The 27880-nt window shown below is 47.0% G+C and overlaps 1 protein-coding gene across 1 annotated transcript in view; it reads left to right on the top strand.

Annotated features, from left to right (window-relative positions):
• The first annotated feature begins 6376 nt into the window (after positions 1-6376).
• Positions 6377-27880, top strand: part of LOC119456476 (cystathionine beta-synthase) — a 64119-nt gene continuing 42615 nt past the window's right edge. The window contains exon 1 of the mRNA XM_037718287.2: positions 6377-6521. Within this exon, the coding sequence (XP_037574215.1) occupies positions 6506-6521 (16 nt within the window). The 5' untranslated portion in view covers positions 6377-6505. The remainder of the gene's footprint in view (positions 6522-27880) is intronic.

Genomic DNA, 27880 nt, shown 5'->3' with positions numbered 1-27880 from the left:
GCTCTGCAGAAGCTGCAGCGCTTACCTTTGTCCTAACGCGCACCAGTCCATTGTGGGAGTTAGAGGAGTAGAGAGACGGTAGGGAGAGAATAGATAGAACTGACGCAGTCACGATACGAGTGAAAAACAGCCTTTGCCGCTCTTCGCTGGCAGCTCGCATACATGGCGGGAGCGCGGGAGAAGGAAAAGGCGTCCTAATAAGAAACGCCACAACGCAGTAGTGGCGGACAAGCTGGATAAATTTGAATTCAAGGTACTCCACGGTACGTTCCAGCTATTTCTGAAAAAAAAAAAAGTCAGGCCTGCGCAGCACACGCAGCATTCACAGCGTAAGCTGGGGGAGCGGCGCCACAGGAGCTCCGTTTTGGGCAACACGTACTAGAGGGTCTTCACGGCGAAGTCTCTTTCCGTCGTTTTCGCGAGGACGAACTGAACTGTCCGCCCGCTGTCGACGGCGAGCTGCGGCTTGTGAGCACGAGGTCGCGAAATCGAATCCCGGCCGCGGCGGCCGCATTTCGATGGAGGCGAAATGCAAAAAACGCCCGTGTGCTTGCGTTGCAGTGCACGTTAAAGAACCCCAGGTGGTCAAAATTAATCCGGAGCCCTCCTATACGGCGTGCCTCATAATCAGAACTGCTGGTTTTGGCACGTAAAACCCCAGAAAGAAGAAGAACAAGACTTGTGCTGCTCTTTTCACAGCGGTATGCTGAGCCCGACGTTGCCTGGTTGCAGCGTTACATCTAGCCACCGTAGCAGCGTTGCTCGAGGTCGCGGGTTCTATCCCGACTGCTGCAGCCGCATTTCGACGGGGGCGAAATGCAAAAGCGTTCGTGTTCTCAGATTTGGGTACACGTTAAAGAATCCCATGTCGTCAAAATTAAACGGAGTCCCCCATTGCCGCCGGCCTCATAATCAGATTGTGGGCTTGACACGCAAAGTCACATATTTAATTAAAGTTGAACTCTTCTGCCCCGATGTGTTACGCCATGTGATGCCATGGCAGTGCTAACTTTCTCGCCCCAAGGCTATGTACTATGGCACAAAACAACGCCTCTAACAAACACGTCTCGCTGTGTGTGCTGTGTACTACGCCGCCAAATAAAAGGGGGTGCATGTAAGTAACATTTCACATCAACTCACCACTCTATTATTGCAATATACGTTGATGAAATTAAACACTCGCCTTAAATCTTACCACTGATTATGACCAATTAACGCAAACAGCACTGAAAGCTTCCCTTACATCGATTCCCACAGTGCGTGGGATCCGCATATATTCTCTTGTGTGCTTAGCGCTCCAGTGTGCTAATTTTCGTGTTTTAGTTTTAAATACGTAAGAAGCGCTTAGAGAAAAAAGTACACATTGAAAACGGTGATTTAAGAAAATGCTGCCACCTGTTCTTATAGCGCTAATTCTCTTCGCTGGATAAACCTCGCCCGGAAAATGTGCTCGCTACCCGTGGCAGGAGCAAATAAAGAGTTCCGCTGAGCCGACTAACTTGCAGGGGCGAGCTGTCTCACGATGGAAGTAATTAAATTGCATTAAAATTATCTTGCAAAGGTTAGCATAGCAGCACAAGACTACGTAACATTCTTTTGCCCACTAATTTTGTCCTCCCTTCTACCAGACGTTCCAGACCGCATTTTGGGTAAATGCTACTGCAGCAATGCATGCATCAACGCACCGCATCGGTCACCTCGTTTCCTGAGAATGGCATCAAACATCCTTCTTGATATGCTTAGCGCGCTGGGCAGCAACAAAATTAGAATATCTGTGGCCAACGTAGCGGGCGACTGAACACACAGCACGTGCTGGCCAGACAAACACAGTATTATAGCACAGATACAGCAACTGAAGGCCAAATACTGCAGTTCACCGTTGAAAAAGGACCGACAAATCATTGAGTGCGCCGCGACAATGCAACAGCAATTACGAGTAACCAACGCCATACGCGCATGGGTAGGCACTGATGACTATAGCAGACGATGCCAGAAGCAATCAACCCTAATCGTGGTGATGACGGCGGCTACGCTCGACTTCGCAGGAAATAGTGTCCTGCAACATTCCGCATATACTGTTCTACGAACCTGCAGGCTCGCATTTCAAAAACTTGAGCAGAGCAGGTCGGCCGGCAGCGCCAAGTTGCTTTCACTTGCGAGCGCGCACTCGGCGTGGCGGCGAATTCCGCCCTCTGGCGTCACACGCGAGAGGGCGCCACTCAAAGATCTCGGGGCTAATAGCCTCTTGACAGACATAAGTGCCGAGGCCAACGTAGTCCGACGCTCGTTATTATACTCTGAGGCAGGGGTTGAACCAAAGAGAGAGAGAGAGAGACGTGAATGAGTCTGCATAAAACTGCTTTGTTCCGGAGGCTACACGCTATCACACTGGGACAAAACCGCCGGAAACGCAAGACGCCTCGGGGTCAGTCAGGACAGACAGTTCTCCAGCGGACGCATCAAGCGTAATGAAGCCAAGGTCGTTGTGCAGGAAGGCTAAAGTAATTTCACCGAACACTGGGCAAACATTTCCGTAATTGGCGTACTTAAATTCATGTCACGTGATCTTTAAAAGGACACTAAAGAGAAACCCAAAATTAGATTACAGACCGACAGCACAGTTTTCTCAAAACTCAATCTTCGTTGCGTTCAGTGCAATAGGTTGGTTATCAGAAGAGGAAACGTCAATGTGATCCTCACGTATTATATATATATTCGTATTGTGCCATCGTGGTTCAGAAGAAGGCATTGAAACGTGCTAATCTTAGTCCTTAGCTCTTTTTAGGATGCAGTGTAGTTCACCTTTGACAATAAGAAATGGAAATGAACTAGGCTGGAGCAAATGCTTAATGTTATGAGTTAACGCAATCTTGTTTGAACGTTCCTGCTGAGTGATGTTAAGCTTTCCCAGAATGAATTCCGAAACGACGTGCTAATTCAAAGCCAGCCCACGTCTCGTAGACCTCCAATGGCGCGGTGAGCATACGATTCAATAAGATGGAAAATTGGGCAGATTGCTGAAGCTCCATGACAGCTGCATCACGACAGACTCGGACAGAACGAGTAGAGGGGAACATAATGTACACAATATTAACGCGATAGCGTTAAGTGCCCCGTGTCCCAGAAAATCCGGTGTCGGCGGCGGCGTCTCCGGCCAAGAAAATCTCCTCGAACCACGCGTTCCCATCCATGCCATGGCCGGGATTCGATCCCGCGACCTCGTGCCCAGCAGCCCAACACCATAACCACTGAGCAACCACGGCGGGTCACCACTTAAGCCTGATAGATAGGTTATGTACGTCAGAAACAAGGCCAGGACGAGCAGTTAGTACGAGGCGAAGGGTGTTCGAAGTACTGTCCGTTATTCTAGTCGGCTGTGGGACGAGCTGTATGAGCGAAAAAAGAGTGCACGTGTCCAAAGGCTTTGTTGCTAACAATGATGCCGGATGGACAATTAATTGCTGATTCATTAGACATTAATACAGTCGAACCCGGATATATCGAACCCACATATAACGAATTATTGCCTATATCAAACAGCTGTAAAATCCTCTTGAACATTCCACGCAAATGTATAGGGCTGGTGCACGCGTATATAGAACGCCCGTTCACTAGCACATTCGATATAACGAACGCGGCGCTACACCGAAGACCTCGAAGTGCACTTCTTTGTGCACTTTAAGGTATTCTGGCACCTGGAGGTGTATGCAGTAATTTGAGTCGTGTGGGTCGTGTGTGCAGTCAGTAGAGCCCCGTCGAGCTGTTTGGCTAGCCCGCATGCTGCCTCGACCGTCAACATTCCTTCTTTCCGATTTTCGTGGCGTCGTCGTGGGAGTTGAGCGCCTATTCGCGAGTTCATTTTCCGCAAGCGATGGCCGCTGCAAGTGTAAAGAAAATAATCAACTTGGACTTTATATGGAAGTTGAAAGTTATCTAGCAATTGTTTTGGAGGTAAATAAACTGTACTTGTTTTTTTTCTTGTTTTTTTTTTTTTTGAGATGCGAGCAGTAACTTAGCGGCCCTCGGACGCACCAATCGGTAACCCGCAGTTAACCTCAGGGCCTACTATTTTATATATCGAATGACCTATGTATATATATCGAACTTTTTTTGTGATCTCCTTAAGATTCGATATATCCTGGTTCGACTGTATACTGAGAAAATTGAAATCTCCGAGCAAAAAGAAAGGTAACGATGAGTGGCTAGTTGACAATGTGTTAATTAAATCATAAAGATAGTTTACGAAACATGGTGAAGAGGTAGGGGGGAGGTAACAAACCCCAATACAATTTTTAAATTTCAAACCTTTATAGTGACAAACACGTTCTCGCTATCGCTGTACGTACAAATGCATTGCGATGGAAGCTCTTTATGTACCGCCAGTAAGACGCCGCCTCCCTGTCTCGAAACACGGCCGCACCGATAAATATTATGAGAATAACAATGTGGCACTTGAAAGACGTCATGATCATGAATGTCAGGACGCAGCCCCGACTCAGTTGAAAACATATTGTAAGGCTTTCACGTATCGATAACGGATGACGAAGAATCACGTCTGTTTATAACACTGCGTATGTTATTAAAAAGCACTGAGAGATTAGACACAATAGGTCCACCACCCCTCGCGATTTCTTACGCTCTGATACGCGCCGTATCGAAAGACTGGGCACTTGCCGATGATAAAGGGCAAGAGCTTGGTTCAGTATTAGTTTCTGAAAGTGATCTGCGCGTAGATTTGTGTTCCTTCACTGCTGCAGTTAAAGTATCATACATATAATGTTTCCTTTTGATAGCTAATTGCTTATAACGAAGATGGAAAGGCGGTGTTCCTGGCTGCGGTTCAGCGAAATCAATAAGCTTTTTGCGGACGGCCCGTGCAGACGGCAAAACGCCTTCACTTACAGTAATTTGTTTCTCCTTTAACTTGCTTCAAATAAGCGTTGCAGATTCATTTTGCTTTAAAGTTTGCGAGCTTTACAATTATGGGACATAGGTGTAAAGGGTCCCAGGCGATGGACACGCTCGATTGCTCTTGGGGCCGGGAGCAAGACACGTCACACAAGCATTCTTGAGTTTGTTTTTCAGATTGTTCCCATGATTCACGAGAGACGGGTAAAAAGCGGGAGAATGAAGAACCGGGAACAAGAGAATCGGGGGAGAACCGGGATTTGCACGCCGGGGCCTCTTGGTCAAAAAAAGCAAAAGGCATGTAAACCAAAGTTGACGCGCACGAATACAACATCGACGTACAAGCGCGTACAAAAAAAAAAGAAGCAAATGAAAAAACTCGGCATGAATAATAGAAGGTTCGGAAAAAAAAAAAAACGTATTTACTACTAGCGCCATCTGTGTAGTATTCGCTAACTTACATGAGCGCGTGGGGTATTCCGGATGTTCCCGTACGCCGCTCGCGTCAAGTTTGCGTGCGTTGAAGGCACGGGTTTGAGAGTTTTCCTGGTTTCTTTTTTTAATATTTTTTTATAAAGCTTGCTCTGAACATACGCCTTTTGAGGGACACATACGAACAGCAATCATTTACTTGTATTCTTTTTAGGTCGCAGTAACGTTTTCACCGAATCTGCTATTGCTGATTTCGCATGCTTTAGGAAGTTTGTATTAACTTAAAAATTAAATTATGGGGTTTTACGTCCTAAAAACACCATCTGATTATGAGGCACGCTGTAGTGGGGACTCCGGAAATTTCGACCACCCGGGGTTCTTTAACGTGCACCTAATTCTAAGTACGTGGGTGTTTTCGCATTTCGTCCCCATCGAAATGCGGCCGCCGTGGCTGGGATTCGATCCCACGACCTCGTGCTCAACAGCCCGACACCATAGCCACTGAGCAACCACGGTGGGTTTTGTATTAACTTGTACGAAGCAAGGGCCCCAGATGTCCTTTCAACGTCACAATACTTCCAACGGAAAGTTCGAAGACCGATGCGTGAAAGGTTTTCTTGAACAGAATTTATTTTTCGTAAAAACTGATTCGTTAAATTCGTAAAATGAGCAAAATTCATAAACTTTACGAAAAAAATTCGGGAGGGCTGACACGGCAGCCACGCCGAGTTCGTGCTACTCCTTAGTTCCCCTTTGTAACGGCTCCATCGCTTATCAGGGCATTCACGCCAGCTCTCGCATAATTCCACCTCGGCGCATTATGACCTATCAAACGTAGCAGATGGCATGGAGCGGCCGTCGTGTCTGCAGTCATCGATTGTGATTACGGCGGCTCGCAGCTGCGCGCGCCGCGAAGAAGGAAACGATGATCAGGCGGCGAGGGGAACCTGCCTGCTGGGGGATCTCGGGTCGCGGCCGGAGACTGGCTCTCCAAGGTCGCCCTTGCTGCTGCGGCTGTGAGCGCCAGGCTGCACCGGTGGTGGCAGCAGCAGTCTGCTGCAGCCACGCACGCAAGCCACTCGCTCCTTGGAGCAGCTAGCAGCGAGTCGCTTGCTCGCATCACTTGCCGCTGCCGCCGCCGCCGCCGGTCCCTCCACGTGTTGCCATGCAGGCCTGCCGAGGTGAGCCGTGCAACTCTTTCCCGACTCGGACGTGTCGCGGTGACGTCAGGGGTGACGGCATGGACGAAAGCACCGGATATTTGCGAGAGAATCGACGGTAGACCGCTCGCCTCTTTGCCGACGTGGTTGAGCTAGAGGGTAAACAAAATGGTTACTCGCGCTGCTCGGCAGGCTGAAAACAAGAACTCAGTTTTGCTGATACGCCGACACCAGTAGCGCACCCAGGATCTCTGCGGAGGGGGGGGAGCAAGTACTTTGCATAATATGTAATTTCCTTGCTTTAGCCAGAGGAATCCAATAACAAATAAAATGCCTAATACTTATAATAATATAATGACACCAAGGATGATGACGATGTGTATTTTTTCAGCAGTTTTACTCAAAGTAAAAGTAATTTAAGAGTGAATGAATAAATACAAGACAGTGATAGAGCGTTTTTGTTAATCAGAAAATTTCGACCTCAAGCCACCTCCTGAATTGTAATGACAATGTGATCAAGGCACTGAAGGTACACGTTAGACTGGTGGGGCTGGACGCATGAAAGGGGAGGGGGGTTAACTCGGCCTCAGGGGGGGGGGGGGGGGTTAAAACACCGGAACCCCCCCCCCCCCCCCCCTCCGTCGGTGCGCCACTGGCCGACACCGTTCAATGCACTAAATGTGGGTTACGCAAGGCGTCGAAAGTAAGGCTGGCGCATGGGAGATCTGACCCCTTCATCGGACGAATACATGATCGAGTTGTATATGTAGGCGCGCTGTCAGCTGAATGGCGGTCTCACTAGATCGCATGCTGAAATAAATCGTAACGTGTTAAATACTGCGCTCTTAACCAGTGCAGCGAGTTTACCGGGTTGAAGTAAATACGGTATATTTCGGTTGTCGCTCTACCGGAACCCCGGAATTCTCGCACGACCAATCGCGGAATTTGGTCCGAGGAGTATTGAAAGCGGAAACATTTTCTCGTCGGTGGCGGAAATCGTTTGAGTGTTTAAAAGATCCCAGGAAATTTCACCGAGGTGTGATTTCCTTCACATTTGTCTATGGCTGTGCTCAGTCTGCTTAGTGTTTGACTGCGCTCCTCATTCAAACGTAGTAGTTGAGCGAGATGTCCTGAAGAGTACATTTGATCGTTTTGCGTACTTTTCCTGTAAAGGAATACATGTTAGAAAAGCATTTTCTATGTTATATCTTATTAGTCACTAGCTTTGTAGCGAGTGATACGTTGTAGTGAACGGGGGGAAAAATGTCTTATTGAATTATGTCATGAGCCACGGATGGCAGCTTTCCCAAACTTATTTACCTTTCACACTGTACTGCACCGAAAGGCGTGAGAATGTGCGGCCTAATTTGAAAAAGAACCAGTCAAAAGATCGCTTGACGTGCATCGCTATCAGATTTTATTTTTTAGAAAAATGTTTTCAACAGATGCCTCTTGCAATGAAGTATGTTTACTAGCATGCTTGCATCTGTCGCATAAGTAAATCTAATACCCGACACTCTCTGGCGAAAGAAGTTATGATCTGACAACAAGGACGCGTCCTACATAGTTTATAAACATTTCTCGGGGAAAATTAGTCCTATTAAGATTACCAGATGCTATACAAGACCAATCACTGCGGTTTAGGGCACCTAGGAGCTACCTTATGATTCCACCCCGCTGTCGACCTGCTTTGTACAATTTATTATTAAGTTTGTATATCTTCTGGTTGCAAATTGTCGCACCAGCGCGTACACGACCGTCATATTCCATGACCACACGGCGTGCTACGTTAATATCTTAAATCAGCATTTCCATTTCGTGCTGTCGTTTTCAAGCCACATTGTTCGGGCTGGCGTTACTTTTGACGGCACCGTTCTGAAACTTACTTCTGAAAGCTTGTGTTAAAAACTCAATTAATCCTCAAAAGAAAGTGCAAGGGACCGTACAGGAAGTCAGTAGGATGCCAGTGCGCTTGTGTCCAGGCCAAACCAACGTACTCTTCAGTCAGTCATTAGAAGGAGGGATAAATTAAGATATGCCAAATGTACCTGTGCATGAAAATGTGTTAGTCTTCGCCGTGAGTCATTTTAGCAGCTGTAGCATATAAGGGCAGCAGCCATCGTCAAAGTCATTTCGCTTCACTTGTATGGCGTCCTTCGTAGCTCAAGTCTCGTTTCCCGGTGCAAAACGTAATCAATCATCTCTTTGAAGCACAGTCAGAGACGCTTTTCGTGGTCACTGCGTGCTCTCATTCCAAGCCTTTTTTTAAGTTCTGTATGCGCCAAGGATTCGAATCTGCTGCGTGAGAGGTCTTAGTGACAGTATACAATATATATATATATATATATATATATATATATATATATATATATATATATATATATGGGAAGAGATTTATGGGCAACAAACATGTAACTCAAATGGTACACGTCGGTAAACAATAATATAGCACTGCCCTACAAAACCAAATAAACGAATTTACAGTAACACCACAAGTATGCATATCGGCGAGACAAATATTCAGAGTATAGTGGTCTATAACAATACGTAATAGCTAGAGAACTGCGCTGACAGAAAGAAAAGTTCCTGATCATAAAGGCGTTGTCAGTGATGACGAGTGAGAATTGCTGGGAGTCCCTTATTTAGCACGGTACGGTGACGGGTAAACGGCATGATGCCTGGTAAATGCTGACGTGTCGCAGGCGATAGGTGTGCGCATGGGTGCACAAGACAAGTCCGTTAGTCACAGAAGATACTGCGGTCAGAAACCACGGTGTGCTGTCGAGGATCGCGGAAGGGCAAACTGTGTGATGAGCCTATTTTACCCGGGTCTTCTAAGCCATCTGCAGAACTTTAAGGCATGGCTTAATGTCGCAACAACCGTGGCGGCTCTACAAATTCTTGCATGGTCAATCTTACAAAGCAGGAGTGGCCATGTTCTTGGTGCGAGCAGTTGGTGCTGTTCTGTCGAGATCAATGGCACAAACCATGTTGGTGTTTGAGTCTCCTCTTTGTATCCTGTCTAATTTTTGCGCTGAATCAAGAAGACACACACGCTATTCAGCATAGACACAAAAATAGGCGGTATGAAGTAGTACGGAAAAAGGAAAAAAAGGGGAGGGGGGGGAGAACAATAATGATAAAAGAACAATAGGAAAGCGGAGATGACTAGGCAGCTTTGCAAGATAACCGTAGGGGGGGGGGGTTCAAGGCAGACATCAGAAAAGTAATACAAAGATGGTTAAAAGAGGTACTCATAAGAACGACTAAGAAGGATGTTTCTTTTTTCCTTCTTCTGTCTATTATTGCTCAGTAGTACCACACTACCACTCGCACTGATGGTTTCGCCCCCACTTCTCCTAAATGTGGGACCTTACGCTTTCTGCTTCTTATTTTCCTTCTTTCTTGTCAGGCTGACAGATGGCAAATTTCCTGCCAGATTTCCCGCAGGCAACGGCCGTGAAAAATGTGTGTCACGTCTACGCAGCTCAGGGGTTGTACCAGTATATAGGACACTGCAGTTTCACGCTTCGTAAACGTATATTTGACACAGCTGGCGTTGTCTGGAGCGAGACTGTCACTGCCACAGATGTCTGTTCAAAAAATGAAGGGCATTCACCTTCACGCCCATACTGACGTGGTTGCACAGCTGTACGGTACTGTCGTAGCAAGCGAGCAGGCACGCAGGCTTGCTGTGTTCGAGCGCAATTCATCTGAATGGAACGATGGGGTCAATTCAAGATGTCAAAGCTGTTATACGACGCCAATATTTTGCTTTTTAATTAAGAACTCTCATCTTGGAAAATTTACAAAGGCCCATGCTGGTGAAACATATAACTTATTCTCGCCCAATTCTACATTTGGTTCTGGTTATTCAGCTTTTCGAAAAAGGAATAGAAAGAGCCGCTACAATATTATTCCAAACAAGAACATTAAAAAGCCGGAGTGTTTGTTAGTTATAAGCTGGTCCAGCCAACTTAACTATGCTTTTCGTAAATTCCCCATCTGCATTTTGCTGTTTCGGTTGTTGATATTCTTGTTGATGTTGTCGTTGCTGTTTATGTTTTATACGTCCAAACCACCATCCATTTCTTTTACCGAGAAATTTTCCAGCGTCTCCACCGACCCAAAACGCGCGACGCATTCCCGCATCTTAAGACCATCGCTTGCGCTGGGTTCTTATATATATATATATATTCTCCCGGGTATTTACAGTCATCGACCCCGAAGGACTGCCGTAACAGATGTATTGGCGCCCATGAGGCTATGTACTTGAGCAACGACGGTCATTGGCGTGAGGATGCGGTTTCCGCAGTGAGCGCGGTAACTTTCCGCGGATCCACGTTCCGCCCCTCTCGCGGTTTCCTCCGATTTATTCCCCTGAGGCTACAGGTCAGAAATACCGCCGTGCCCACCGTGGTCACGTAATGTGCACCCTGTAATTGGGTCTTTGCCAGCGGCACCGGTTTCCGGTTTGGGCGTAGAAAGCTTCGGCGCCCCTCTTCACAGTGAGATGGGCCGCCATTATGTAGCAGTGCATTTTCTTATGCTATTCTTTTTCACGCAGTTCACGCTTCGTCAGTGGTCAGACCGTCGCTCCGCCCGCGTTATCAACGGCATCAGACGGCCGTGAGCTGTGGATGATAAGAATGGCATAGATTCGAACGGAAGGCGTCACTACAAAATCACTGCGCTGGTGTATCAGGCTATGAAGAGGATAGCTCTCTAGATACATACTCTGATAATTGGCACTGGCTTAAAGATAGTGCAAAAAAGAAAAGCTCCAAATGTCATTCGAGGAGACTATTCGTAAATCCGACAATTCTTTCAATTAAATATACGTGCAGTTTACGCACTGTTTCATCTATAGCAAGGTCACTCATGGAACGAAAGAAAAAAAAGTAAGACAGGTCGTTAATCATCGGTTACAAAAATGCCTGGCGCTACGCAATGATGGAGACAGTTTTTGTTGTTGTTCGTCTTCTTGATTGACAGCTGCAGATCTACATGTCTGGTCGAGTGGAGGCCAAGTGAAAATTTCTGTGTCCAAGACTCCCACCCCCAATCTCAAGCTTTCACCCCAAAAGCAAAAAGCGATCCAATTTTACAGCGAACCTGTTTATGCGGACCCGGCGCCGTCGTTGTCGGACTTCGCTTTTTTCCGTCTAAGGAAATCACTGCTCGTTAGTGTGGGGTATAACGTCGCACATAAATATAGATAAGATTCACAGATTACAGAAGAAATCTCTCTGTCAAATAGCAAATGGTTCCCTGGGATTCACCGTCACATCACCTATTCTTTAGGTACAGGGTCTTACCTTTTGAGCAGTTCTACAAGTGCCGATTGTTGCTGCGTTACAAAATGAGCTTAAAGCATAATAACACGTCATTTATGTCACTGTACAACCTAAGGAGCGCTACAGAAAAAGCGTATAGTTTCCGGAGCATGCCAACCAGGCTAGTACCTTTCTGTAGGACAAACCATGGCTCTAACAGCATAGAATATTGATTAAGTAGACTTTTGAATCAATTAATTTCTTGTGGTATAAATGACCTCGAGATGAGGCATTGTGATTCTAAGCAGTTTTTTTTTTTTGCTAGTTTTGTTGATACGTCATCATGCACCCCTACTGATTTGTTCCGTTAAATGTTGCACGTCTTTCTTTCTTTGTACTTCACTATATGTATCTTCTTTACCTATTATTATTTTTTTGGCACTCCGCAAGCGGTGATGTTTGCATTCTCGCTAGGATCGAAGTCATGATTTTGTACAATGCTCTAATATTGATAAAAACCACCGTCGCGCTGCCATTGACTGTCAGGGGTTCAGGGATCCCGTCAAGCTTGTCGATTGACAAAGCTTTTTGTCCCTGTTCCCTGCATTTCTGATGTATATGAAGTGCAGAAATAAAATTCAATTGACATACCAACGCCTGTTCAATTCGTCATCCAGCATCTGGTGGAGCTCTAAGAAGTTCTGAACATGCACATTCGCGACACTGCTGCGAGGCGCAATCTCCGGTGTTCTAAAAAAAATTATGGGGCTTTACGTTCCAAAACCACGATCTGATTATGAGGCACGCCGTAGTGGGGGAATAATTTGGGCCACCTGGGGATCTTTAACGTGCCCCCAATGCACGGTATACACGGGCGTTTTCGCATTTCGCTCCCATCGAAATGCGGCCGCCGCGGCCGGAATTTGATACCGTGTCCTCGTGTTTAGCAGCGTGACACCATAACCGCTAAGCCACCACGGCGGGTGCGCCGCAAATAATTGAACTTTATGCTTTCAAAGCCGCCCAAACACCTAGCATTGACATGCGTGGCGTAAGATAATAATTAAACACTTAGTTAATTATTCGTCAGAAACTAATTCGGTAAAACGCTAAAAGTACGAGACGAATCTTTAGATTTTTGCTAACAACACACGATTGGTTTCATCCGCATGGAGGACTTCGCTTAAAAAAAAAAAAAAAAAAAGCAACTTGGTGCATGATAGCTGGGACACCTTGTATATTGTAAGCACTATTCATGTACTTAATATTTTCACGTGTACATAACCATCATCATCTCTGATCTTTTGTTTCTTCGTGCAAGGGATGATGCGTTATTTTTGAAATAGACCGTTTTATATATAAACCGTATAACTCGATACACATCACATGTGACCGCTTCAAGTTTAAGCGTGCTCTAACCACTGCTGGGGAATCTGCGAAAAACAGAGCATTCCTTGAACAACGTTCTCCTCGGCCCTCCAGGTGAAAGAGGTCAAAACCCTATCCGAACCTGGCTATGCTCCAAGAAGATATGGTTTCTGTTTAGAAGCCGAATTGTGTCACGCTTGTTCGCGGCCTCCTGGGCACACCATCCTCGCCGCTTGTCTAGTGTGGTACAAATATAAAGCTTTCCTGGTCATTTCACCAACCAATCTAGGAGATAATATTGTTTACGCATGGCTTGTTGTGATGTTCATGCTGATATCACCTCGTGTGTGCTCTTCTGCAGTCGACAGTTACACCGAGTTAATCTCTGACATGGTCTCGCTTTTTTCGTCGCTGCCATATCTCCACGTTAGTCGGCGTCTTTGCCTCAGATTACGAGTTGGAAGGATAATGCATGCGTGCCCCACAGAAACTGCGACAGTGCTCGCACGCGAGGAAAAAGAGAAAGCGTGGACACATCCTCACCCTTGTTAAAGGAGCATTCCAATAGTCGACAGATTGACCTTCAGTCTCGCTTGCACTCCGTATGTTTTGCACAACACAGAGTTCATCGGGATCGAATCCCGGCCGCTACGGCCGCATGTCGATGGAGGCGGAATGCATAAACGCCCGTGTGCTTGCGTTGTAGTGCACGTTAAAGAACCCCAGGTAGTCAAAATTAATCCGGAGCCCTCCACTATACGGCGTGCCTCATAATCAGAACTGGTTTTGGCACGTAAAACCCCAGAAAGAAGAAAGAAAAGTTTATGCATGCCGCATACATTTTATACATACGCCTCGCACTGTGGCTTACTTGTCGTACTCCTGTAGCGCTATATGTTTCATTATGGCTGTCCTTCTCTTGCTGTGATGATGACTGATCAGTGATGATTTCTGTTGGCATCTCCTTCGAAACGAGGCGGTGACAAATAGTCACTCAGCGTGCTTGAGCTAATCAGGTGTTATATACATGTAGTGCAATTAAGCATTTTGCCTATATCTCCTTCAACTTTTATTTCCTCATTAAGAACTCTCATTGCCCGTAATGACTCCTGCTCTATGAATTCCTTCCCTGCTTTTCCCACCAATACTCCAAGCGTATCCTGCTTATCTCGACTGCTGTGGGCGGCGTGATGGCAGAGCTCCCAAACTGAACTATAGATGTGACGACTGAGTTGCATCTTATATAGCAGGACAGTCCGGGGATCGAATCTGTGACCTTGCGTTAATACAGCAGAACGCCAGAGCCATTGTGGCTTGCAGCCCACGCTTTGATATTCTATGAAAATCTGTAAACTACCGCATTCATATTTGGGTATAATTGATGCAGCTTAAGCTTTCCTAACATTGGTTTTGGGAATGCCGGCAGATTCTGTTACCATAAACGACAAAAGCATGCCATGTTGTCTAGAAGAAGGGGTGAAATGTGCCTTAAGTTGCTAGAACCAAGACCGAATTTCAGTAAACTTACCGAGTAGGCGTGAATCCGAATATAGAGAAAATTATATTCATGCTCACTGTCGTCTGTCGTAGACAGCGCGATGTTGTTACAACGTGAACGTGACGCTGACACCCAAAAATAGAAGAAGCCGCGCAGGGGTCATATCGTCAAATATGCGTTGCAGATTAAAGGGACACTAAATGGAGAAATTATTTAACTTGTATTAGTAAATTATAATTTTCTCCATTTAGGATCCCTCCCTCGTACTGCGCGAAGATGAGACTGCTCAAGAAGGAAAGATGCGTGGCGACGCGGCCTTCAAGTTCCCGCGCTAGCTAGCCATGACATCATTGATTGTGACTGCGCCTGCTAGGGCCTCGTTAAATCTTTATCGGTAAAAAATGAACTGCATTGTGTAACTTCTTTATCCGCTCTGGGATAATTCCAAGTGCTTGTGCTTACATATGCATCTATATACTTGTTCATCTTCTGTCGGGCCTTTTACTCCTCTACAGAAATTTGTTCTATGCGGACTGACTGCTTTTGTTGGTTATACTTTTGCGCCACATTTTGTTAGAAATTTCGGGACGATATTTTTCTTTTCGAAGCGACGAGGAGTAGCCGGTGCCACCTAAAGGCGCCGACCTCTCCTGTTCCATCATGTCAAAACAAGAAAAAGAGAAAGAAGAAAGGTCGTTCAGTTTTAACATGCCACTTTCCGAAACCTTTACTGAGCCAACGCGGCCGAAATACGGAAGAAAAATAAAATAAAAACTTCGAAATTTTTCACGTCACACTTACGTACCGGCGCCGGAGTTTTCTTGTACGAAATTCCATGAATGGAACTTTGACTTTTATTTTCTGATCTAAAGGTCAACTCATTATTGCGAAATTGACGAAAGTAGATCGAGTTTTCAAGTAATACTTTGCCAGTCTAAAGTAATTTTGTGTTAATTGTTAGTGTCCCTTTAAAATGCCCCCCAGACCTGTGGAAATCAGTGTATCTTTAATATTCATTTCCGTAACCTGATTGTAAGTGACCTGATTACAGATTTTAGTCACCGTGTTTGGCCTTCAAGTTTCTCTATGTCATCTGTTGGCTCCGCAGTGTGCAATCAAAGCTTGAAAGTAAGTTATCCGTGCGATTTGTTCGGCGCTGACGGCGTTGATGGAGGTAACGTTGCAGCGTCACCAGTTTGTCAATGTGGATATTATTTGCATGGTTTAAGCGATACTTCGCGTCGTTCGACCGTTGATTCATGACCTTTTGCATCGCTTACTTCCCGTTTGGCTTTTCATACCGCCGACTTATTTTTTTTTTTACTTTTGGTATTTGTTTATGCACGGTTTCAGAAAGGAGTGAAGCGGTACACAATCGGAGTTTTGACAGCTGACATTTTCTCTGTCTCTCCCTTGACGCCGAGTTGCTCTGTAGGGCTAAGCAAATGCCAAGCTTCATGTAGGAGCAATTTGATGAAAAACAGTCTGAGAGACTGCAAGCTTCTAGGACTCTCACTTAAGAGTAAGACAGAAGTTCAGAACGTTATCACATTTGAAAGATGCGCAAGCCACAGAAAGTGCGCAACTTTATCAATAAGGCAGCGATAAGTTTATTGATCTACACCCGCGGTGGTGCTTCAGTGGCCATAGCGCTTTTTTTTTCCGGAGCAAGAGATCGCGGGCTTGATTCTCGGCCACGGCGGTCACATTTGGATGGGTTCGAAATGCAAGAACATTTTTATACCGTGCTTATAGGAAGCACGTTAAGGAACATCTACAGATGGTCAGAAGTATTCCATATCTCTCCATTACGACGTCCTTCATATCCGGCTTTGTAGTTACGTTCGTAACGTTAAACCTCACAGATGGGATTAATATTAGGGACGTAATTTAAGACTCAGCCCGCTCTCAAGTCTTACATAGTTTTGGCCGGGCAATAAGTACTGGGCCCATCCAAAAATGGCTTCATAAATGCCCACCGAATATGTTTCCAATCGGCCTTCTTTACTTAAATCATTTGTATATATATATCGTACATTATTTCCATGATTATGGTATACTACTTGCATACATTACGTGCAATTTCAACAGCATTCAATTCCATAAGCACGGAATGTAAAGCACATAGAGGTATATGAGCAAAGTACATTGTTGGGGCAGCTTTAGATATTTAGGAGTTAAAAGCGAACATAAACTGACGGCGGCGAGGAATGACACAGGAAAGCTTCTCCTTTCCCTGCCGGTTTCGATCCCCGTTAATCTGTTCTCGTTTTAAATTTCCAGGGCGAGGTACACCGGATGGCATACGGGAATGTTTGAGCAAAACTACTTTATTATTGGACCTATGCCTGAGCTAGAATTATCGACTGGCACGCTTAACCGCGAATATCGAAACCGTACAATAAAATTAAAAAAAAATCAGGACGAGTCCAGCCTCGACTCTCCCCTCCCCTCCTCCTCTTCCTTGCCCATCCTCCATGTCTAAATACCCGTTATAGTAACGTACTTTAACTTAGATGCCAACATTAGCCTGTTCCGGAAATTCTACGCTGGTCAGTGCAGTTGATACGTCCGTTTATGTCGTGGCTCGTGAATGTGAAGCTCGGGGATTTCCGCGACAGCCCTAAAAAGGAAATAACTGAATGTGTGTGAGATATTGTAAACAAAAAAAAAAAAACAGTGTGGAGACCCTGGCAGGAATCCAAGAAGTGTTTTAAGAGAAGATGTGTGCTGCGCGCAGTTGATTATGTGACATCCTTAGTTCGAGGCTAGTAAACTACAGTTGAGAACGGCCCTAAGACTGATGGCAGGAGAGGCCCTAATGACGCACTTCGGTTGACGTCAAACGAATTGTACCCAGTGCATTCATCCTCATAAGCCAAACACTGGTTTCCTCGTACTGACCGCTGTCAGGAATTGAGGTCTATATATAGCGCTCAGAATATTGTGCGATAACAGTATTTGCTGCTGCACCATTCACGACAACCCACCGTACCACTCGTCACTATCGTCGCCAGAGATGTCATTAGCAAAGCCGACGTAACCGTCGGATCCAAGGCTTCCTGCTCGTTTGATGTTGCTTCGCGCAGCTATTTTGTTCTCGCGCGATTGCAAATGATGATGTTAAAGTGCCCTCATTTTCACAGCGTTGGAGGCGATCAAGGAAGAGCACCAACAATGCTCGACACCCTCACCGGAAAAAGGAAATCGAGCACGTTTTCACAAACAAAAGACTCGCTCGCAGGGATTGGTGAAAGCGTGCGAATGGCTTTATCATCCAGGTATATGGCAGCGAAATCGCCCAAGCTGCTATTTTGTATAGATGACAGTTCCAGTCCTAAGTACAGATGTAAAATCACAACTCGATTTTCACCTGAAATTTACAAAAGCTGAGCTGAACTGCTGCAAACTGAATTGCTCTTGTGTGAACTTTGCGTCCTTATATTTCCCGGCGTTTAAACAGTAAATTCACGATTACGCTCGCCGTCAGAAGGCGGTACTCTGAATTTCTGTTCACATCGCGCTGTTGGATTTTCTTCCCGTGCTAGAAATTTCGCTAATATTTTCCATCTTTGTTACTTAAAGAATTTCCTCACTTCTTTCTGCTCTCGCAAAGCAAGCCTTTACTGAGCTACAATAAATGCGATTATCTCCCAAGAAAAGTTATTGCGAATTATTGGCTTCTTGTAGTGCCCTCATCGACGTTATTGCGCTCAACTCAAGATAACTACAGCGAGTCACTCCGAAAATAACTTCTGAAGAAAGAGGACCGGGCAGAGTTATGTTTATGACTATACGCAGTCTGTTGGGAGGACTCTTCGATGTGCCTTACCCGGGAATTCCGAACTTCACAGTATCGCCTTGTTTTTCTGTGGGGGACACACGTTTATGTGTTTGGCATTTGCACGGGGGGCTGCCTTTACATTTTGATGACCGTTATTGCAATTTCGAAAGGTTAACGTCAGCCAGTTACCAAGCAAATAACCCTTGCTTAAATAAACAATAAACTGTATTGGTACAGTTTGAGGAAAACGCTTTTCGAGAAAAACGCTTTTTTATGCATTCAAGCGCACAGTTAACTGGAACACCAATGGATTTCGTCGGACACTTTCAAAATTAATATCTAGAAACTGGTTCAGTCCTGAGAATTCGTTCCAAGTGGATACGCCTTGCGAACTCAGCAGTTATAATTCGTTGATTGAAAGATGGCTCGTAAAATAGTTAATTAAAAAGTTAATTAGCGTAATTATGTTAATTATTCAATTAGGCATTTTGATTTGTGGAAGTAGTGGCCGCCTCATCGAGTATTTTAGAGCAAGGATTATAATTGTGCTATCTGCCACAGGCATTTTTTTTTAATTTGGTGCAGCTAAAATGAAACACCCTGTATATCGAGCTCTTAATTTATTACTGATTCTCGCTTTTCTTTAACTTCCTCATACTTACAGTTTTCGCGTGTCATAAAGCATTATTAGAGAAAACTGTGCTTGCATAAGCGCTGATTTAAAAGCCGTGTTGCTCTCCCGCGAAAACGCGGATGCCATCGCTGACACCGTTGGTATATGTATAACTGAGCCGAGGCGGTTGTTTATGCTGCTGTGCCGAATGTACCGTCTCTTGTTTCGCGTTTGACGCATAGGAAAACAGTACATCTGAGGAATTAAGAAACGTGTCAGCATGACAACACGTACAGACACACCCATCTACGTTGCGAATGCGACCGGCAGCCTACGGGAACGGTGACGTACGTATACATACAGATGCTGGCACAGCCGTTGGGCAGAGCGCTCTGTTCCCGCTTGCAGCTTATTGTGTACGCGCCGTGCGAAGCGAATAGTTGTTTATTTAAAATCGCTAAGGCCATATAACTGAACTATAAAAGCACTTTCCGTCGTGCTAACTTGCTTACTTTTCACTTCAAGTCCGTCGGCATGCGGGCGCACGAACTCGACGCCGCTAGGCCTAACCTTCGCTGAACAGGATCAACATTGGCTCAAACTTCATGCGCGCGGCTTGTGAGGGTTAAAGATGGTGCATTTCAACTTCATAGGCATGACTCACTTTGAGCGCGATTAATTATATGTACAAACGGAGGCGTTGCGGCTATCGCGTTATCGGTTCGACGGCCGATCGCGCGGGGTTCGGTCGAACGATAGTCGGCACGCTGATTTTATCGGTACCGTCGACAAGAAAGCCCGTCGCAGTACGACAACTCGCGCTTGTCGGTTGCGTCTTGTAGGCCTGGTATGATAAAATGGTCTCGGCGACACACAGTGCTGAATAGTCGGCATCTCGTTGGCGGTCTCGTATATCGATCGACTCAGTGTTACCGCGCCTGACTTCAAGAGTACGTGAAGTCAGGCACACGCTGCGACTATATACCAGCAAGCGAGGACCGACGCTGCAAGAAGTCTTCGATGTTTTTAAATGTGGTCCAAGTGTAACGCAGTGGTTTGTCTATAAATTTGCTATGATGGCCATCAATGCAAGGCGGCAACTAAATACGTATACGTTGTTCCCTGTGCAGTCCGGACGAAGCCCTCGCCGTTTTCTGTTTTAAAGTGTCTTACGCTACGCAGTCTTACGCTACGTACGTTTTTAGTACCGCACCGACGTCGAGCTACCAGTGGAGTTTCAACGCGGTACACGGCACGAGTGTTTGCAGTAGCGCGCGTCCGAGCGCTTTTTTTTTTTCGGGGGTCTGTCCCCTGAGATGGGGCCGCGCGGCCGCGCGCAACCCTTCCAAAACGTTTCGCGGCTAATCCGCCAGGGCAGGGCGCATGCGCCGTCGGGCCGTGAAAAAGACGGATTGAGGATCCTGCTGGTGAACCCGCCGGCCTTTCAAAAGCTGTACACAAACACAAGGCTTACTTCGCCTTGGCGGCGATATGGCATTGAAAGCGGGATTTTAGCGCGATTGCGTTTAGGGCCCCGTGTCGCAGAAAATCCGACGTCGGCAACCGGTGTGAGATCGCGGGTGGCGGAGAAAATCATCCAAGCACATTGACCGCGCAGGCCCTCCACGTGGTGCAAGGTTTCGGTGAACAAAAATTGAATTTCTCACAGTGAAAATTTTCACAGTCGGATTCGCCGTCGGATTGTAATTTGAATGTACGAGAAAACCTAATTCTGCTACGAGGAAACTCAAACACAAACCCCTTTTCCAGCATTTCTACCAGACCTGCGCGCGTCGGGGCAATAGCAAGGAATTAATAAAATAATAAAAAAGGTGCTAGGGCCTTCACATTTTAATATAAAAGAACTTATATTGCCCCAGGAAAAACGTCTTTTCAGCAATACATTTCAGTTTAAAAGTGAAGCCGACTTTAAAGGGATCGGTGTAAGCTTGGTCTTCGTAAGCTAGCTTTCCCACATTCAAAGTTGCAGTGAATGAAGCCTACTTGCCGTATGTGAACGATGCGATGTGAACGGGTCCCGATAACGCTGTCGCGTTCTACTCTTAAAGGCGAAGCTTAAGCGTCCTCCAATTTTTTTTAATGGAACGCAGCTTTGGCTCGCGAACAATCAAGCAGACGACACGAGGCCACGCGGCTCCTTCCAGGCATTCTTGACCCTACGCAGGCTTACTTCTTTGCACAGCCGCACTGAATGCACTGGCGCTACGCGGAGCGCGGCCACACGCTGGCGTGTTCACCCTAACTCTGCTCATCGCTGTACGTGCGCACAACCCTCATGCTAGCAGTAGAAGACAGAACGATGTCCTGCCCCCGCTGCATAGCCGACTGAGCTAAGCGTGGCGGTGCTGCGCCTACGTGGCTTAATCATTGCGGCAGCTTAACGCACGGCGCGTTTCTCGCATCTCTGGAGACGCTCCACGCCGTCGATAGCGTGATAGAGCGGTGGTGGCGGCGTCGACGGCACTAGTACACATTGATTGTCTGTATAATTACTATCGCAATAAAATAAATCCAATGTACTCTGGGTTGTTCGAGAAGACCGGTGAACTTAGCCGTTCGGCTTGAAATGGCCCGAAAAAAAAAACTGTCAGCCCTTCCACTGGCATGGAGATGGAAGGCCAGCGAAGCTGTACTAAGGGTTTGATTGGCACGCCCATACTATGTGGAAGGTGTCCCCCCCCCCCCCTCCCCGCCGCAGAACTGGTACGCGCCGTCAAAGGATGGGTTGAAATGCTTCAGCACCGCCGGGCACAGTAAAGTGTCGGTAAAAATTTTGAGGAGGAGGCGCTCGTCAGCGCGATCCAGTCCCTTACAAGGGGCCGGGTAACGCCGGTGCTCCTCCTTATAGTAATCGGTGAATTCTTTGAATGAAAGGGCCAGATTGTCTGATTGGGAGTAGGCATCCAAGGACAGGGAGACAGCCCGGGGAGAGAGTGCGCAGGCGGCCTGATCGGCCTGTTCGTTTTCCTGGAGTCCCGGGTGACTGGGGGCCCAAATCAGGTTACGCGGAGTTGAATCAACGTATAGGCAGCTAGATTGCAGAGCCCAGAGAGAGTCGGCCGCAGAGGCCGGCAGTGCTGCGCGCATGCGCCGCAGTGGGAAAGCGTGCAGAGAGAGATTGTGGTTGTGAAGAGGAAGAGACGCTATTTTCTGCAGCCCTTTAGGGAGCACGACTCAGCGCCTCGGGGAAGGGGCGGGGGTTGTAAAGAAGAAAATAAGGAGGGTGAAGGTCGATCGATTACACAGACCTTGACCGTCAGAGATAGCCAGGCGGCGCATTCACAATTTGCACGACCGCCCCGTGTCCTCCAGGAATGTGAGAAGGTACCTGAAGGCGGAGCCGTGGTGCCGACCGGGAAAGAGCAGCTGCGATGCTGAGTCCGTAGGCAGGCGTCGGAATGACGTGTAGAGAGAAGCCCTTTCTTTGGAGAAGGCGGGGCAGAAACAAAGTAGATTTTCGATTGTTTCCTCCTCTCCGCACGCTGAGCACGCCGGGGTTGGAGCCAGGCCTTTGCTGTACTTTCGGGAAGCCGTCCAGGAGCAGCCGATCCGGAGACGCAGCAGGAGAGACCGCTCCTGACTTGTGAGGCCGCGATCAGGAAGTGGACGGGGAGGGCGACCGCTGGCGACACGCCGATCCGGGTGGAGCGCCGTTAGGTGCCGCTGCAACGTGCGCCTTGCGTAGTCAAAGGCAGTTACAGCGGTGCTGAATGGTACAGGAGCATGGTGTGCTGCCTCTGCCAGGGCATGCACACACACAGTCTAGAGTGCCTCGATGCCCTCCTCGCCCACCACTCCCTCTACCATTGGGAAGTCTCGTTTGCACTCCGCCGTGCGTTCGCTCCCCGTGAAAGCGCGCGTCCCTTGCCCTCAGCGCGCTTTCACTCGCACATAAGCCGCGTTTGCTCTCCGCCGTGCGTTCGCTCCCCGTGAAAGCGCGCGTCCCTCGTCCTCGCTCGTTTTCACTCGCACATACAGCATACGACTAATGAGAGTTTTTTTTTTCTATTGCCGAACGCGACGATCGAAAGGTGAGCCCTTAACATCTTCGCTGTAAAAGATCCTTCAACCTAGAATCCTTGATGTGGCCGGCCACGCAAGTGACAGAATTTTGCTCTTGCTCACAGTACGACTGCGGCATTAGCACTTGATTCCTTTCTATTGACCTCTTGTTAAACCGCTACTCCCCAGCCTCACGTTGTTTGCGCTTTTCACGCTGATACAGTAGATGAGTCAGTCACTCCTACGCGTCAGAGCTCGTGAGAGAGAACCTTTATAGGTCGAATGTCACTGAGCGCAGCAAATAAGCTAATTACGTTATGGCCTGACGTGTGGGCAATACTAACGGCACCTCCCGTGAAAGTGCGGACAACCTTTAGCTTTCTACTAGCCGCGGTGGCTTAGGGGCTATGGCGTCGAGCTACTAAGGATGCGGTCGCGAGTTCAATTCCGAGCCGCGGCGGTCGCATTTTGATGGCGGCTAATGCAAAAACACCGATGATCTTAGATTTAAATGTCCTATAAGGAACCCTTGGCGGTCAATATCATTTCGGAGTCCCCCACTATGGCGTGCCTCATAATGAGATCGTGGTTTTGACACGCAGTACCCAAGGATTTAAATTTGCCTTTTAGCTACATGTTTCAAAGGCGAAATCATCTTTGCAGAATAGCAGAATACTATCGGCACTTTTCTGCACCAGCTATTCGTGCAGCTGCCACCACTGTCATTTTCTTTGAACTAAGTTGCAATTTTAGGGTCAATACGTTTCGTTAACCCCTTAACTGCCACGATGAATTTACGAAAACAAAAAAAAAAACTAAAGTGCAGAATTTCTTTTACACCTGCATATTTCGCACCAATTTTTTCTAAAAATGTGATACCAGGAATTCCTATTGCATTTTTACTCTTCTTGGTGAAAACAAAAGATAGCAAAAGTCACTGTGTATTATTTATTTGTCAGAATCAAGGAACTGCACATATACACATGTGAAAAAATTGCGGGAAGTTCACGACGATTTAGCTCGTGATCGGCACCAGAGGACACTCGTTGTGATGACGAGTACATCACCATCGGCAGTTAAGGGGTTAATGGATCTATTGCTGCACTAAAAGAGCATTTTCGTTGAGTTGAGTCACCTTCATACAGAAACCGAGCAAGAAACGCGAACTCGGAAGCCTTCGACCCATATCCCTGACCTCTTGTTTGGGCAAGCTAATGGAACACGTCAGTGTTCTGCCGTTTGCAAAACTACACGGAAGAGCACACCCTAGCTTTCCCCCTCGATTCTAGGCTTCTGAGCTCATCTATCCACCCAGGATGCCCTCATCCAACTGCACCACGATCTCCTAAGACCAGAGAGTGGCACAAGCACCAAAGCCTTACTCGGCCTAGACCTTCAGAAGGCCTTTGATAATGTGAATCACACTGCCATAGCGAACAGCTTGGCTGAGTTGCAACCGGGAGAACGCACGTACAATTACATATGTGCTTTTCTATCCAACTGTACGGTTGAACTCTCGGTGGGCAATCTACTCTCCGAACCGATCAATCTTGGAGATCGCGTCAATCCTCAAGGAGCCGTTCTCTCACCTTTCTATTTAACCTGGTAATGAAGTCGCTACCACCCAAACTCGACACGATACCCGGCCTGCGACACACTCTCTACGCCGACGACATTACGCTCTGGACGACCACGGGATCCGACGGACAAGTGGAAGAGACCCTGCAGAAGGCAGGCGACACGGTCATCCAGCACGTGACTGACGCGAGTTTAGAGGGCTCGCAGAGCAAATCGGAGATACTAATACTCCGACTCCCCGACCGGCGCAAAATAAAGACCCCACTACCCAACATTAACTTGTACGTCAACGACACGGCAATACCCCACGTGGATCACATGAGGGTCCTGGGCCTTTCCGTACAAAAGAATCACCGCAACAACATTACAATACATCGTCTCACAGCAGCGGTGAATCAGACGGTACATCTAATCACCCGAGTGAGAGCACGCAAACAAGGCATGAAGGAGAAGGAACTACTCCAAATCATCCATGCCTTTGTCATCTCAAGGCTCACCCACGCCCTTCCCTACCTACATCTTCTCCAAACCAAAAAAGCACAACTCGACCGAATCATACGAAAAATGTACAAGGCGGCGCTGGGGCTCATCCGTACCACCCCAACCGAGCACCTCCTAAGCCTGGGTTTACGCAATACCATGGAAGAGCTTCTAGAAGCACACTGCACGGTGCACATTCACCGACTGCAAGGAAGCAAGACAGACTGTTTGATCCTGGACTGAATCGGGTACAGAGTACCTCCAACGCGCAACGATCCTGCCACTATTCCCCTCGACATCAGAAAGAGATTGCTCATCAAGCCGCTGGCAAAGAACATGCTGGCAGGTAATCACGACGGCAGTCGAAAAGCAAGAGCTCAAGCCCTGCACAGAACACACGGGTCCAACTCCGAAGCAGCATACGCTGACGCTGCTCGATATTACTTGCCAATTAACACGTGCGCAGTCAGCGCAATTATCCTTCCCAAGATCAACGACAACAACCAATCTGCGCCCGAGCAACACCAATAAGGACGGCCGGTTCTGTCCATGCCTTCAAGTTGGCGGAGGCAGAAGATACGGCCATTGCCCTCGCTGCAGTGGCCGGATTTGCCAGCATAATCAGTTAATCAAAGACCGCCATATCCAACTTTGCAAGTGGAATCGTGGCCCCAACCACGCTGCGAATACTGCACCCCCTAATCTCCACCACACAAGATAGTGAAGAATCAAATCCAATTGAATTGAAATGGAACCCGGGGATGGAGGCGGCCCACCAGTGTGCTCGAGGATTCGTCAACCGACCGGTGGGTCTCGTCCCTGACCTGGGGGACCGGGTCAGCGAGCCACTGACCCCATACCACGACATTGCAGAACACTACTGCTTCGCAAAACGGACAAAACCCCCAGATCATGCCAAACTCACCAAGGGATAAGAAGTCACCTGGCGCTGACTCCAACCGCACTCCTTTCCAACCCACAAATTTACACACACTTTTACCCTGACTCGATAGACTCACACTACTCATTATGTGGGTCCATATATATAGCCTCTTTATACCATATTGTCACCTGTAGTAGTGGGGGCAGTGCAAGAGCAAAGGCAAAAGTAAGGAGTGTGTTGCTAACCGCCCCCACTCGATAGTTAGCTCTCGCCGCTGTTTTCTCCAGGAGCCAGCTGCTCTCAATAAACGCCGTCAGCCCCCTTTGAAGACACGTGGCAAAGTGGTGGAGGTGCGGGGTACGAATGATCTGCCTCGATCACCACAGTGACTTTGGGACTGCAGGAAAACACCTCCCCTCCCACAAGATCTCCTGGCCGCTCTATCGCCTGAAGCGTGGAAAGCAATACTCCGGGACCCGAGCCCGGATGTTCAACTTTGGGCCATCGAAAGAGCCGAGGAGGTGGCTGTAAGGCATCGCCTGGTAGCCACCGCTCACTAAGGTAAATTGACGAATTAAAGTTGTTTCCTCCTCTTCCTGAGTGATAATTCGTACTTTTGTTACCTTATATCTAATTCACTCTTAGATTGAACCCTTAGTAAGACCGGCGCTGCTTGAGGGCGAATAGATGGACGGACGGACGGGACGGACGGGACGGACGGACGGGACGGAACGGAACTTTAATAAAGTTAAGGTGTGCCGCTTGGTCGGTGAACTGAAAACGTGTCGCAGTCGTAACCATTCTATTGAACATTTTTTTTTTTTACTTTTCGCACTATAGGTACTTCACCTCGCTTCATGCAGAGGCAAAACCCTCAAGTGGTTGTTTTCTGAAACCGTCGCAGGCGTTTGCTAGAGTGGCATGGATGCTGGATAACGTATATTTGTCATCCGATTTTTAACTACACGCATTGTCACGTCGCTGCTTGTTTGTTTGTTAGACAAGGAAGAGAACGTCAAGCGAAGCGGGACATTGTAACAGGAGCTAGATTTAAACACCTTTATTTCTAAATTGTAATGAATCATCCATACTTTCCGGAGATCATTTTCGACATCTAAAATTTCCGTGGAACACGAGCAAATGCCTTACGCGACAGTGCGAGGTGACGTTATCAAGCTTCCGTTGTGGAATTCCCCGCCTAAATTTTTACCTTCATAGATCTGGTTTGTTCATAACTAACCTCTGTTATTTTTGTAATGAACCAGAAACTATTGACCATTTCTTTCTTTCGTGCCACCGCTTCACCTTCCCCCAAAGAATTTTTGTCATATTTCAAACTAGTAATCGGGGTTTAACACTAACAACACCAAATTTTGTTCTTTCGTGCCTGTCAATTATGCACAAGCCGTGGGTCGATGATTACTGCTCTGCACAAGTTCATTGAAGCGCCCGGAAGTAGTTGAAGAAGTTTATGTATAGGCCCTCTCAAAATTTTATTATCATTTAGTTGCCGAATGCTTCGTTTTGAATGTTTGCCTTTACCCTTTTTGGTATATTGTTGGGTGTACTTTGCAATCAATCCATATAGCCAATCCCCCCTCGTGGGTACGAGCCATGTTTTGAGGCAAGAACATCAAAAAAGTGCGCGTCACATACCAGTATTTTTAGCTGAGTTTCTGGCGGTTACATTGACTCTACGAAAAGTCAACCCATATCAATCTCGGAAGTTGTAATAGTAACGGATTCTTTATCTTTATGCTGACTGTAAATAGTGGCTGACATATTTCACGTACATTTCACTGTCTAATACCCTCTGACTTAACACTAATTATATTGGTATGAGTGCCTGACCACAAAGGATTAGTTGTAAATGAATT

This window comes from Dermacentor silvarum, chromosome 6, assembly GCF_013339745.2.
Source record: "Dermacentor silvarum isolate Dsil-2018 chromosome 6, BIME_Dsil_1.4, whole genome shotgun sequence".
NCBI classification, from domain to species: domain Eukaryota; kingdom Metazoa; phylum Arthropoda; class Arachnida; order Ixodida; family Ixodidae; genus Dermacentor; species Dermacentor silvarum.
This window is presented reverse-complemented; position numbering and strand designations above follow the sequence as displayed.